This window comes from Ceratotherium simum, chromosome 35 (genome assembly GCF_057802395.1).
Source record: "Ceratotherium simum simum isolate JZ-2026a chromosome 35, ASM5780239v1, whole genome shotgun sequence".
NCBI classification, from domain to species: domain Eukaryota; kingdom Metazoa; phylum Chordata; class Mammalia; order Perissodactyla; family Rhinocerotidae; genus Ceratotherium; species Ceratotherium simum.
The window spans coordinates 24,945,515-24,957,688 of record NC_141934.1 but is presented as its reverse complement, the minus strand read 5'-3'; the positions used below and the strand labels follow the sequence as shown (position 1 = coordinate 24,957,688).

The 12,174-nt window shown below is 60.3% G+C and overlaps 1 protein-coding gene across 3 annotated transcripts in view; it reads right to left on the bottom strand.

Moving 5' to 3' along the window:
- Positions 1 to 1,526: 1,526 nt before the first annotated feature.
- The window catches only part of HIP1R (huntingtin interacting protein 1 related), a 29,075-nt gene continuing 18,427 nt past the window's right edge, over positions 1,527 to 12,174 (bottom strand). Inside the window, exons 8-32 of one of the 3 annotated variants that reach the window (XM_087423371.1) lie at positions 10,218 to 10,358; positions 9,343 to 9,400; positions 9,145 to 9,220; positions 8,825 to 8,965; positions 8,633 to 8,694; positions 8,327 to 8,399; positions 8,034 to 8,217; positions 7,821 to 7,909; positions 7,611 to 7,727; positions 7,427 to 7,528; positions 6,911 to 7,105; positions 5,729 to 5,876; positions 5,538 to 5,624; positions 5,048 to 5,155; positions 4,740 to 4,876; positions 4,374 to 4,484; positions 3,996 to 4,054; positions 3,710 to 3,740; positions 3,564 to 3,626; positions 3,107 to 3,207; positions 2,881 to 2,986; positions 2,618 to 2,741; positions 2,479 to 2,540; positions 2,172 to 2,378; positions 1,527 to 1,894 (exon numbers count right to left, since the gene is read on the bottom strand). In XM_087423371.1, coding sequence (XP_087279497.1) covers positions 1,847 to 1,894; positions 2,172 to 2,378; positions 2,479 to 2,540; positions 2,618 to 2,741; positions 2,881 to 2,986; positions 3,107 to 3,207; positions 3,564 to 3,626; positions 3,710 to 3,740; positions 3,996 to 4,054; positions 4,374 to 4,484; positions 4,740 to 4,876; positions 5,048 to 5,155; positions 5,538 to 5,624; positions 5,729 to 5,876; positions 6,911 to 7,105; positions 7,427 to 7,528; positions 7,611 to 7,727; positions 7,821 to 7,909; positions 8,034 to 8,217; positions 8,327 to 8,399; positions 8,633 to 8,694; positions 8,825 to 8,965; positions 9,145 to 9,220; positions 9,343 to 9,400; positions 10,218 to 10,358 — 2,630 coding nt within the window. In that variant the 3' untranslated portion in view covers positions 1,527 to 1,846. Of the gene's footprint in view, positions 1,895 to 2,171; positions 2,379 to 2,478; positions 2,541 to 2,617; positions 2,742 to 2,880; positions 2,987 to 3,092; positions 3,208 to 3,563; positions 3,627 to 3,709; positions 3,741 to 3,995; positions 4,055 to 4,373; positions 4,485 to 4,739; positions 4,877 to 5,047; positions 5,156 to 5,537; positions 5,625 to 5,728; positions 5,877 to 6,910; positions 7,106 to 7,426; positions 7,529 to 7,610; positions 7,728 to 7,820; positions 7,910 to 8,033; positions 8,218 to 8,326; positions 8,400 to 8,632; positions 8,695 to 8,824; positions 8,966 to 9,144; positions 9,221 to 9,342; positions 9,401 to 10,217; positions 10,359 to 12,174 lie in introns of those variants that run through there. The other 2 variants (XM_087423372.1, XM_087423374.1) reach the window with 2 other exon arrangements.

The window sequence follows — 12,174 nt, the reverse complement described above, 5'->3', positions numbered from 1 at the left end:
GGGGAAAGTGGGTGCTTGCTCGGCGAGCTCTCGGGATCCTGGACACCTGTTAAGTTCCCTAATAAAGGCTGTGTGTGTGGCCACAACTGTCAAGTCTAGAGCAGCCAGGATTCAGGGTCACTGCTGACGACGCTTGGACGTGAAATTCTCAACTGCAGGAATCAGCAGTAACCCCTCCCTTTCCCAAAGAGGAGTGATTTCCAGCAGGGCTGGGGGAGGGGGAATCAAGAATCATGGGGTCCTCTTGCTGGGAATGATGGTGGCCTCGGAGGGCAGCCTTGGGGTGGTGGAGAAAAGCCATGACTCACCACACAGGTGTCCCAGGCCTTGAGTCACATAAACCTCCCAGAGAATCGAGCCAGGACACTTCTTGACAGAACCAGCAGCAGCACTAGCAAGGTTTTCTGTGGTTGCAAGTGCTCTGTGGTTCCCTGCAGAGTTCAACTCGATGGTTCCTACCCAGCGTTCTGGCCCTGGAGAAGTGAACAGCCCAGGCACAGCCCGTCACTGTGAGGCAGTGGTGACAATAGTCAAAGTGCATTTTATTGCCAATCTGACTCTTCAACACAAGGAAATACTAAGCACAAAAGAGCTGGCTCCTGTGCTGTCTCCAGACCGTGGCTGGTATGGGGCAGCCTTCCCAGGGCACAGGCAAATGGCTAAAAGGCAGGGTGGGGGGCTTCAGCTGACCCAGCTGCTGGTCCTTTCCTCCTAGCCAGGTCCTCACCCCGAGCAGGGTGGGGCTCAAGGAATGCACTCAAATCCTCCCACCAGGGCAGGGCTGTTGGGCAGGGCAGGCTAAGCTGGGGCCTAGACTCAGGCAGAGTGGCAGCCCCTCCCTGAGGGCAGCTGCTTCCTGTGAAGCACAAGGAGCCCTTGCTTTGAAGGCAGGTGGCTCCTGGCTTTTTCCAACTAAGCTGGAAAGGCCCAGGGCCAAGGCCCCACCTTCAGGAGGGCTGGAGGTCACCCCCCGGGAGAAGGGAGGAGGTGGGCAATGGGGAGTGGGCAGAACTGGGCCACCAGGGCAGGGGCAGCCAGGTCAGGGGAATAAAAAACGGGAAACGGGAGAGTCACCACAGACTTCAAGGGTAACAGAGACTCCAGGAACGAAGGCAGCACCTGTGCCCAGCGGGCCGGGCTCGTAGCCACAGCACCTGCCTGCCTGGCAGCAGCACCCACTCTGCCCCTCTCCCTCCAGACAAGGGTCCCGTCCAGCATCCGCTCTCCCGCTCAGCACTCTCATCGCTGGCGCCCCAGAGTGAGGTAGGGAGAGAGGGGGATACCCCCAGCCCACCCTAGAACCTCCTGCTTTGCCTGAGGCCACACCAGGTCCCATCTCCATGGAATCAGTGCCCCAGGGCGGCTGGCCACAAACAGGTGACATCTTACCCGTGTCCCCAACAGCTAGCACAGACTGTGTCTTTTCTGTTCATCTCTAACCTCAGACCCTGTGTCCAAAAGGCAGGGGAGGCCCTGCTTCCCAGTGTGCTGAATACAAACCCATACAGAAAGGGTCTAACTCGGAATATTAAGAATGTTCTGTGTATTTCCTGAAGAGCTATGGCTCAGGCCTGCTGGGTCCTGGCTGCTCTCAGAAGTTCCTATTGTAGATAAATAGACTCACATCCAGAACTGCCCTGGTCAGCCCAGATCCCTTGGGCTCAGCAAGGGCTGCTGGCCTTGGGCACACTGATCTGGGCCGTGGGGCAGGGAGCTTGGGCACCTGGTGCAGGGGCTGGTGCCATCTGCTGGGGATGGGGCCCATCGGAGGCTCCTCAGCCAAGTCAGGGCAGCCATGTGAGGCCCAGGCCTGCCCACCAGCCTCCCTGCTGGACCCCTCTGGGGCCTAGTAGTTCACAAGTTGAGCCGGGTAGATGCCATCCTTCTTGTTGAGCTGCAGGGGTCAAAGGTGAGGGGCTCAGTGGACATGGCCAGGCCCCCATGCACCCCACCTTTCCTGGCCCCTGCATCTTCCCCTTGAGCAAGCCCCTGCCACCTGCTGTGCTCCCCATGTTGTTGGGGCAGCGTTTCTGCTCCTGCTGGGGCTTCTCAGTGCTCTCTGACTTTCCCAAGGCCACGTGCCCCACAGACCCGGGAGCAGAGGCCGGGACAGCACCTCCCAGGCGCCCTCCCGTCAACCTCTTCCCCACCCTGGCGCTGACGCCTGGCACCTGGTGGTCCTGCCTGGTGGCCACGCTGGGCTTCTGGGCCAGGGGTGGCTTCTTGGAGGTCCCACTGCGAGGCACAGGGCTGGGCCGGCTGGGGTCCTCCTCGCCGGGCGTCCCCACGCCCCCAGCTAGCACGTAGTGCTGCTTCCGCAGCTCCCCCAGCCGCACGCGCTCCACCTCCAGCGTCTTCTCCAGCTCCAGCACTCGCACCTGCAGACCCGCACCCCACTCAGCACGGCTCCTCTCAGAGCTCGGCCCTCGGAGAGGGACAGGCCCAGATGCCAGCCATGCACCCAAGAGGGGCACCTACTTGGGTCTCCATCTCCTGCTTCTTCAGCTTGATAAGGGACAGGCCGGAGAAGTCCATGGTGTCTGTGGCCAGAAGGAGGGGGTCAGTGTCTGGGCGCTCTCACCCCCACCCCAGCCACTGCCAGGGTCCCCGCACTCACCTCTCTCTTCAATCTGCTCCTGGCCTGACTTGGTGGAGGCCACCACGTTGGCGGTCATCTCGTTGACGGTGCGGGAGCACTCCTGTAGGCGACTCAGGTGGGGGCTGTGCTTGTCGGCCTTCACCTGGGGGAGCACGGGGGCGGGTCAGGGGGCCCGCTGGGCTCACCCTCCATCCCCTGGTCTCCCTGCCACGTGTTGCGTATCCACCATGGCTAGGAGTTGAGTAACCTGAGGCGAGGCCAGGCCGAGCACGGAGCCTCACCTTGGAGGCTGCCACCAGCTGGGCTGTGCTGGCCGCAATCTCGTGGGAGCAGACGATGAGCTCTTCGTACTTGCCAGTATGAAGCACCACCTTGTCAGCTGACTCCCTGGGGGCAAAGCCAGGCAGGGCCTGGGTCTCTGACCCCGTGGACAGCTGGCCACCCCTGGGCTCCCTCCCCAACCTGAGCACCACCGCCCCTGCTGCCCCCCCACCTGGGGCAACATACACCAACTGTGTGGCTCCCCAGCCCACCGCCTTTGAGGCAGAGATGAGGCCTTCGGTCCACCGTGAGTTCTTGGCGTAAAATTCCTGCTGCGTGGCTGCCCCCTAGTGGTCAAAGGAGGGCAGGGCGGGGTGGACCAGTCAAAGACATCACAGGTGGCGGCAAGGGATCCCCATGCGGCCCTCTCCCCTCATCCCAGCCACAAGGGCGCATCCCTGGGCCGTGGGGGGATTCAGCTGTGATTCCCGGGGACGTTGTGTGCGCTGGCGGGGGTCTCATCACTCTGCACGATCCAGGAGTCTCATGCCCAAAGGAGCCCTGTGGTCAGCTTCAGCCACAGTTGGAATGGTCTGGGATCATGCCCCTTTCAGGAATGTCCCTTGCTGGCCCAGCTGCATGGCCTGCTTGGCACTTGCCCAGCCAGGGACACCCTCTCAGACCAGTGGGTGGCCCAGCTCACCCTGCCACTCTCCACAATTTCCTTCTGCAGGCTAGTGGACGTTGTCACCAGGAGCCGAATGGCCTGCCAAGACCAAGACACATGTCACTCTTGGGATGGCCCTCCCAGGTACAGAGCCTGCCCTGGGGTCCCAGCCGGCCACTTACCTTCATCAGGTCTGTGCAGGAGTTGAGGATCCTGGGGGGAAAAGAGAGAGAAGGAACTGCAATGTGGTCCCAGACGCCACAGTGGGTGGGCATCAGGGAGGCTGGCGCAGGGCCTGGCTACAGCAGGTGCTCAGAGGGTGGGCCCACAGGCTGGGTGCGCTCTGCTTGTTCCCAGCCCTTCTTTCTGGAGAGACAAGCAGTCAGGAGGGCAGAAGCCCCCTGGATCTGGGAGGGCCGTGGAGAACCTGCCTCATAATGAGGCACTGGGGGCAGAAGTGGGGCTCACCTCTCGTTCACCTCCAGCTTCACCCCAGAGCTGGCATGGCGGGCCTGGTTCATCATGTCCTACACCCAACGACAGAGTTGTGAGGGGGCTTCGAGAAGGGCAGCGCGGGAGGGGGGCAGCACGGGAGGGGGGCAGTTGGGGGCAAAGGACATACTGGCGTAGGACCAGCCCCCCGAGAACAGCCACTGAGCTGGGAAGGAGAGGGCACGGCTCAGGGTGGGAAAGCCAGGGCCACCTCCCTGCCCTGCCAGCTCTGACCTGCAGAGGCCATCTGTCCCTTGCACAAAGACCAAGAGCAGAGGTGGGTACAGCCTGCACTCATCCCAGCCCCCAGGGCTCCTGCAGGACCTGGAGGAGGCCTTGCATCCCAGTCCTCACCTCGATCCTCTGCACGGCGTCTTCGATGGCTGCGGATGTGGCCGCCATCTCCTTGTCCACCATGGCCCCAAGCTCCTCCTGATGTACATCCAGGCTCTTGGGCTTCAGCTCCTGGGGGGAGAGAGCATCTAGAAGTCAGACAGGGTGAGTTCAACCCCACAGGGAGCCTGGGAGACGGGGGCAGCAGGGCTCTGTGGGGGTGCTCTGTCCCTGCTCCGTGTCCTGCAGCTGCAGGCTCTGCACATGAGCCCCCGTTCAACCCATACTGGAGGGAGGTGCAGAGAAGTTGGGGACTCAAGCCCCACCCCAGCCCATTGCCCCGCCCCGACCCTGGCCCACACTCAGTGCCATGCCTGCACGACTCACTTGGCCCAGCTGAAGGATGCCCTGCAGGGGAGTCCGCACCAGGCCGGGCTGGGCCTGCTGCAGAGCCTGCTGATCTTGCAGCTGCCCCACAAGCTCCAGAGCCCGGGCCCCACACTCCCGGCAGGTATCGATCAGGCCTGGAGGGAGAGAGCTGTGAGGGGAGCCAGTGCCCAAGGCCCCCGGAAGAAGCTCCAACACAGGTCCCAGCCCCAGTACACAGACAGGATCCGAACGCCAGGACCTGTCTGCAGGCCTTTCCCCGGTCCACCGTGAGGACCTTGTGTGACATAAGCCTGGGGCCCACTTACGGTCAGCAGGGTCAGTGGGGGCCAGGTGGGAGGTGGCACCGCCATTGACGATGGTGTCCGCAGCCAGGTGGGAGAACTGGGTCAGGGCTGCCACCAGGGCAGAGGCATCTGCGTGGGAAGGAGGACAACGAAACCCTAATGCTGCCACCATGGAGCAAGTCCCTGGCTGATGCCTTACAGCAGGCTGCCCAGCAAGCCCAAGACAGACACCCGAACCCCAGTTTGCGGACGAGCAGAGGAGAGCACGGAGGGGAGAAGGCGCTAGGCCAAGGTCACATAGCTCGAAAGCAGCAGGGCAGGAACCAAACCCAGGTCTGTATGACCCCAGGCTTGCAGGGCAGGGTTCTCTGGGGGCACCTGCTCAGCTTCTTCAAGAGGTGCCTGTTATGGGAAACCTCCTGGAAGGTAGGAGGCAGCAAAGGCTGGTGGAACGAGCACACCACTGCCGGTAGCCTCGGGCCTGCCCAGTCCTGTACCCAGCTGCACTCACCTGACCTGGAGGCCAGGTACTGGGTGTGGCCCTTCTCCAGGGCACTCACAGCCTCCAGGGCTGCCTGGGCCCTGCTCACCAGGTAGTCTGCAAGCACAGGGAGGACCGGTGAGGGGGGTGCCCGGCCTGAGGCCCCATCCCTTCCGCCTGCTTCTCTCAGGGCAGGTGAGCGCCTGCGCCGGCGGCCCTACCCGGGGAGCTGGTGCAGCGCAGGTGCAGGGGGTCGTCCAGCTTGCTCACAGCGTCCTGCAGGATGCGCTCGGCCTCAGCGGCAGTGCCCCAGAGCACCGCAAACTGCTCATCCAGGAGCCTCTGCTGCAGCCCCTGCTCCTGAGACTCCTGGTGGGAGAGGGAGAAGCTGCTTAGAGTCCCTGCCCCAGGAGTGGCCCGCCAAGCAGGCAGGACCTAGCTGAGACCCTCGCTGGGGACAGAGGTCTGAGGAGAGGCCCCACTCCACCCTCAGTGCTTGGGCTGCTCCCTCAAGGGTGGGGCGGATAGCTCAGTAATAAAAAGACAACCCAATTAAAAATAGGCAAAGGAGCTGAACAAACATTTCTCCCAAGATACAAAAATGGCAGTGAACACATAAAAAGGTGCTCAACATCATTAGCCATCAGGGAAATGCAAATCAGAAGCACAGCGGGCCACCACTTCACACCCACTAGAACGGCTAAAATAAAAAAGAGACAGTAACAGGTCTTAGCAAGGACGCAGGGAAATTGGAACCCTCATACGTTCCTCATGGGAACGGAAAATGGTGCAGCCACTTTGGAAAACACTGTGGCAGTTCCTCAAAAGTTAAACACAGAATTACCACGTGACCCAGCAGTTTCACTCCTAGGTATATATCCAAGAGAAATGATGCCTTACGTGTTCACACAAAACCTTGTACACACACATTCATAGCAGCATTCTTCATAATAGCCAAAAAGTGGAAACAACCCAAATATCCATCAGAAGAATAAACAAAATGTGGTCTATCCACACAATGGAATATTATTGGGCCATGAAAAGGAATGAGATACTGATACATGGATGAACCTTGGAAACACTATGCGTAGTGAAAGGAGCCAGTCATATTGCATGATTCCAATTCTGTGAAACGTCCAGGATAGGTAAATCCAGAGACAGAACGTAGATGAGCGGTGGCAAGGGGCTGGTGGTGGCAGTGGTGGTGGAGGGAGGATGGGGAGTAATCGTTTATTGGATAAGGGGTTTCTTTTTGGAGTGGTGAAAATGTTCTGGAAGTACAAGGTGGAAGCAGTCCTGTGAACATACTAAGAACCAGTGACTTGTACACTCTCAATGGGTCAGCTGTGTGGCCTGTGAATTCTGTCTCAATCCAGCTGTTATACAGGGTGGGGGGCCGCTACCTTGTCCGCAAGCTGCCTCTGCAGCTCGCCCCTCTCCTGGGAGTTTCGCTGCCGCTCCTGGCTCAGCGCCTCCTCCTTCTCCCGCACCAGGTTCTGGGCCGCCAGCAGGTCAGCCTCCCGCTGCCGCACGGCGCTGCTCAGCACGTCCTTCTCTGCACTCAGCGTGTCCAGCCGCGAGCTCAGCTCTGACCCACTCTGTGAACACCTGGTGTGTGAGCAAGGCTTCCAGAGGCCCTGCCCACCCCCTCATCCCCACCCCACTTTACAGACAATTCCTTAGGGCCGTGTCTTCATTATCCCCCAACTCTCAGACTGAGAGGTTCCTGAGGGCCAGGGCCAGGTCCCGTTTCCTGTGTACCCCTCACAGTGCTGGGTCAGAGCTGTCCCCCAGGACTGCTGAGGGCCCCTGTGAACCAACCCAGTGGCATCTAAGTGTGGCCCAGTTCACAAGAAAGAGGCCCCTAATTCCTGATCTCTCCGATCTGGGGAGGCCACGCTGCCCGGCAGCCCCCACACCTGCTCCGTGCAGCTCAGGACCTCTTGCACGCGCACCAGCTCCCTGGCCTTGGCCTCCAGCTCCCTCTTGAGCTTCTCTAGCTGGTCACTCTGCTCTTCCAGCTGGAACAGGACAGTGTGTCACGGAGGCAACGGGGCTGCCGGGACCCATGAGGCCAGGGCCCTGTGCACACAGCGGACGCACCTTCATCTCCGACTCCCGTTTCACCTGCTCCATCTGGAAGGCCAGCTGCTCCTTCACTCGTGCCACCTCCTCCTGGCTCTGCTGTGTCACCGTCAGCTGCTTGGCCGTGTCTGCGTTCTGCACGGGGGGGGATAGGCTCATGCTCTGCCACCACGGGGGGCTCCCCTCCTCCAGCCAGCTCTGCCTCAACAGGGCTGGGCTGGGCCCTACCTTCCTGAGCAGCTCAGCGTGCGTGTTGATGAGCTCGCTGTGCTTTTCCTTCAACCTGTTGTAGCGCGCCTCTGTGGCGCTGGCCTTCTCTGCAGGTGAGAGGCGAGGCCGTGATCCCTGAACACAGCAGAGGCCCCCCAGAAGCCCAGCCCCCACACGTCGGGACGAGGCGCTCATGCTGGGATGTGCCCACCCTGGCCCCAGCCCACGCACTCTCGGCCTCCTCGCGCAGGCCCTGGTTCCGCGCGCCCTCCAGCTGGGCGGCCCTCAGCTGGGCCAGCTCGTGGCGGAGCTGCTCGTTGTCTACCAGGGCCTTCTGCTTCTGCTTCCGCTGCTCCTCCAGCTCGGCTTCCAGTGTGTTCACCTGGCCCTTCAGCTGTGAGATGTACCGCTGGGCCTGCGCCGGCGGGAATGGCATAGGGGTGGGCGTGCGGACCCTACCTGGCCTGAGTGGTGGTGGGGGCAGCCCCACAGCCCCAGGCCCACCCTCTGCCCATGCCCCTCACCTCCAGCTTGATCTTCTCCAGCTCGGCACGGAGCGTCTCCACCTCTCTCTTCAAGGTCTCGATCTGGAGGTCCCTGAGAACAGAGGTCAGGCAGGCAGAGTTTTCTGAGGCCCGTAGTCCTCGCGTTCAAGTTCAGTCAACCAGGAAAATCAGAAGATCTGGGCACGGGAACTGGCCTTCTCATCCGCGGCCCCTCGTGATGTGAGCATCTCAAGTTGTGTCCCCCACCTGAGGCCTTTTCTGACCATAGCTCTGTGAAGGCCGTTTCCAGCACCCCCAACAGCAACCAGCTCCCCAGGCTCTCACCTGTCATCCTTCATGGAGCCATTGGGGGGTCCAAACGTCTGCTCAAAGAGGTCAGCCACCACCTGCCACAGCAAAGTTCGGTGACCTCCACCCCCACTCCCCTGGGCCCTCCAGGCCAGGAGGCAGAGGGTGCAGGGAGAGGGAACCAGACCCCCTCCCCAACACCCCACACGGGAAGAGGGGGCAGCTCACCGCTGGCTCCCCGGCGGGGGGCCCCGTGCTGATCTCAATGAGAGTCTCGGGCTCCTCGTCCTCGGGGGCCTCCTCAGGGATCACCACCACGGGCTTGATGTGCTCAGCCAACGCCGAGGCCCGCAGGAAGTTGGGAGGTCCCTATGGGGCAGTGGGTGGGAGCTGCTCAGCCTCCCCTCCCGTGTAGGCAGCCCTCCCTCTGCCCTCCCAGAGCCCACATGGGGTCCCTGCTGGGCGCCCAGAATCCTCAAAGTGCCCAGAACCCAGGGCAGGAACAAGGGCTGCAGCTTGGCGGGCGGCCTCGGGAGGGCGGCAGGTACCTCGGGCAGCCGGGGGATCTGGATGAGCCGCTTAAAGTAGAGCATGTCCGAGGCTCTGCGGAAGAAGTTTCTGAGGCTGTGGGGATGGATGGGGGGAGGTCACTGAGGAGGCATGCTCTGGCCGGGCAGCCCCAGCACACGTGGCTGGGAGCCACGGAGCTCTTCCCGGCCGTGCCTCAGCGCTGCCCAGGCTGGTACCTGTGAAACTGTTCGTGGAACCGGTCCCTGTGGCCTTGCAGGGTGTCTGCCGAGAGACCTGGGGGCGGTACAGGTTTAATGGACTTCCTCTCTGCTCACTGCTCTGTGGCTTAGGAAGACTTCAGACTCGCTCCCTCCCTCTCCCTTCCCTATTCCTCCACATTCTAGAAACCATCATAGATCAGAGAGATCACCCACCACCTGGCTGGATGCCCCCCCACCCATGGGGAGGGTGGGATGAGACCCCGATGAGGGGTCAGCCCATGACTTTCTGAGTGAGGGGAGGAAAGGAAACAGTGAGGAGGAAGGACAGTTCCGTGACCACAGCAAACCAAGCTGGCGCCTGGCTTTGGGGTGTACCGTAAAGTCGCTTTCAGACCTGCGTTTGCCCTGGGCTAATGTCTGAATAGCTCACACACCCTAGCCCAGCTGGGGTCTGGGGACGAGACCCTTTCAGAGGGTCTGCCGGGTCCGAAGTCTTTCTGACGCTGTGGAGAAACTACGTGCCTTTCTGTGCTGGTCCCGGCCAGCGCACGTGACATGAGACGTCGCACCAGACTGAGCACAGCAGCGGGCAAGGCCCGGCTGCCCTCTCTGAGGCCAGGCATTTAAGAGAGCCGCAGATATGTAAAACCAGGCCACTCTTTTCACTAAGTCTTTTTTTTGTTTTGGAAAATACTGATTTTTCATAACAAGTATGTTATTTATGTTAATGGGTAATGAATTTATTATTGCCACTTTTAACTAATTTCTTGATTTTCATTTCTGATAACGGTAACTGCCGATCGATATAAGCCACATAAACACAGCCCTTTGGGGCTTTGGCCGAACCTTGGGGGGCCCGCAGCTGGCAGTGGGAGGGCTGGGGGACTCACAGGAGTGCAGCTTGAACATAAGCTTGACTGTGTAGTGGTAGAGGTGGCTGCAGTCCTGGATGACCTGGATGAGGGGGGCCAGGCGGCACTGGCCTGAGGACATCTGAGACACAGCGATGGCTGTGTTGAGCTGCCGAAAAACTGCGCAAAAGAGAGGCAGGAGGAGGAGCATGAGCGCGGGGAGCCCACTGGGATCAGCGTTGGTGACAGCCATGGTGAACAGCCATCGTCTCACGGCATCGTCACAGCACCCCTGGGGGGTGGGTTTGAAGATGGCGCAGCGGTCTGGGTAACGGGCTTTACTACTCCCAGCCGGGCAGTGGGACTCTGTCCCGAGTCCCCCAACGTGCTCCTAACTGCTAGGATGGGAGCCCCGTGTACTGTGGCTACCCCAGACTGAGGTCCAGTGCTCCCACGAACCAGGGTGACAGTGAGGTTGGGGCAAATGAAATCCCGCTCCGCTCGGTCAGGGTTTCCAGAGCCTCCATGCGGTGGGCCCTGAACGAGGAGCTATAGCAACAGGGTGACCTAAACAGTCCTGTACCCATGGGCCTCAAGCTCACTCTGCATCTTAGGGAGGGAGGAAGGCTTAAGGCTGGGGAGCCCAAATGCCTCCTTTACAGATGTGGGGACAAGGCCCACTTGGTCAGTCACACCCCAGCAGGGTTAGGACTCTGCTCTACAAACCCCAAGTGACCCCAAGACCTCACTTGCACCTGGGGGTCAACCTCCCCTGCCCCTGACAATCAAGCCTTTCTTCAGATCAACCAAGCAGGAGGGAAACATAAGGCTGCCTCCCCAGCCAGCCTCTTCTCTAGGGCAGAGAGAGAAATAACAAAGAGCAGGCAGCAGGCCAGGGCAGGGGAGCTGCCAGGGTACCCACAAGAGGCAGACACCGGGACACTTCCAGAACAGCAGGCCCCAAGCCCTGGGGTCCTACTCTTACCTAGCCTGGGGTGGGACCATTTGCAAACCCCCACGTGACATGAGAATGCCAGGGAGGGAAGGGACAAGAAGGAAAGAGCTAAGTGCCATCCCTCACACCTTTTTAAAAATTAATTTTTAGCTACATGTCAAGTACATTTTCCTTGTAAAAAATTAAAACACACAGAGTACTACTGAGTTTTAAACATGTAGGTAAATATTGTTCTGCAATGGGCCTTATTTTGCTCAGCAGAATGTTTTTTTGATCTTTCCCTGTCAGAGAAGACACAGACGCCATCTCTCTCCACTCCCTACCCTGCACAGACAGCGCGCCGCAGCCATTTGTCCACTGGGGGGCGCTAAGGACATTTCCTATTTTTGGCTGTTACAAACCCAGGGGCGGGAAACACCCTTGCACCATTTCTCCAGGAAGATGCTGGCACGTGGGACGATTGCTGTGCCCCTTCTCTGTGCTTCATCAAGACGTCAGTGTTCCTAGGGGTGGGGTGCCCGCCTGTGGGTTTCTCCACCCTCCCTCATGGGGACCACTGCCCTACCCACACTCAGCCCCCACCCAGGCTGACAGCAGTGCAGGGGTGGGGACGGTAGGACTCGGCTCTGCCTGGCACATCTCTGGCAGGACGCAGAGCCCAGCATCCACAGCCCTGGACCCCTGCCTTCCGCTCCCCGGGTCGGGTCCTGGGCAAGCCTTCTGGGGCACAGAGGGTTTAGGTCCGAGCTGCCCACTGGACTCGCCCAGCCTGGGAGTCCAGACACGGGAATGCCAGGAGGCTGCCCAGACCCACCTTCCTAACTCCTGATTTTCCCTTAAAAAGGCATTTGCTTCTAGCCCTCTTATGGAGAGCGCTGAGTCACCCACAAGTTGTTCTGAAGCTGCCACCCAAAACAATCACCTCTGTGGCCTCGGGTGGGGGAGCCCTCTGAGATTTCCTGTCCAACGGCTGCTGGTTCCTGGCTGGGAAGTCCAACATGACTCAGAGGTCTTTTACAGCAGAAAATGGGCAAGACGAGC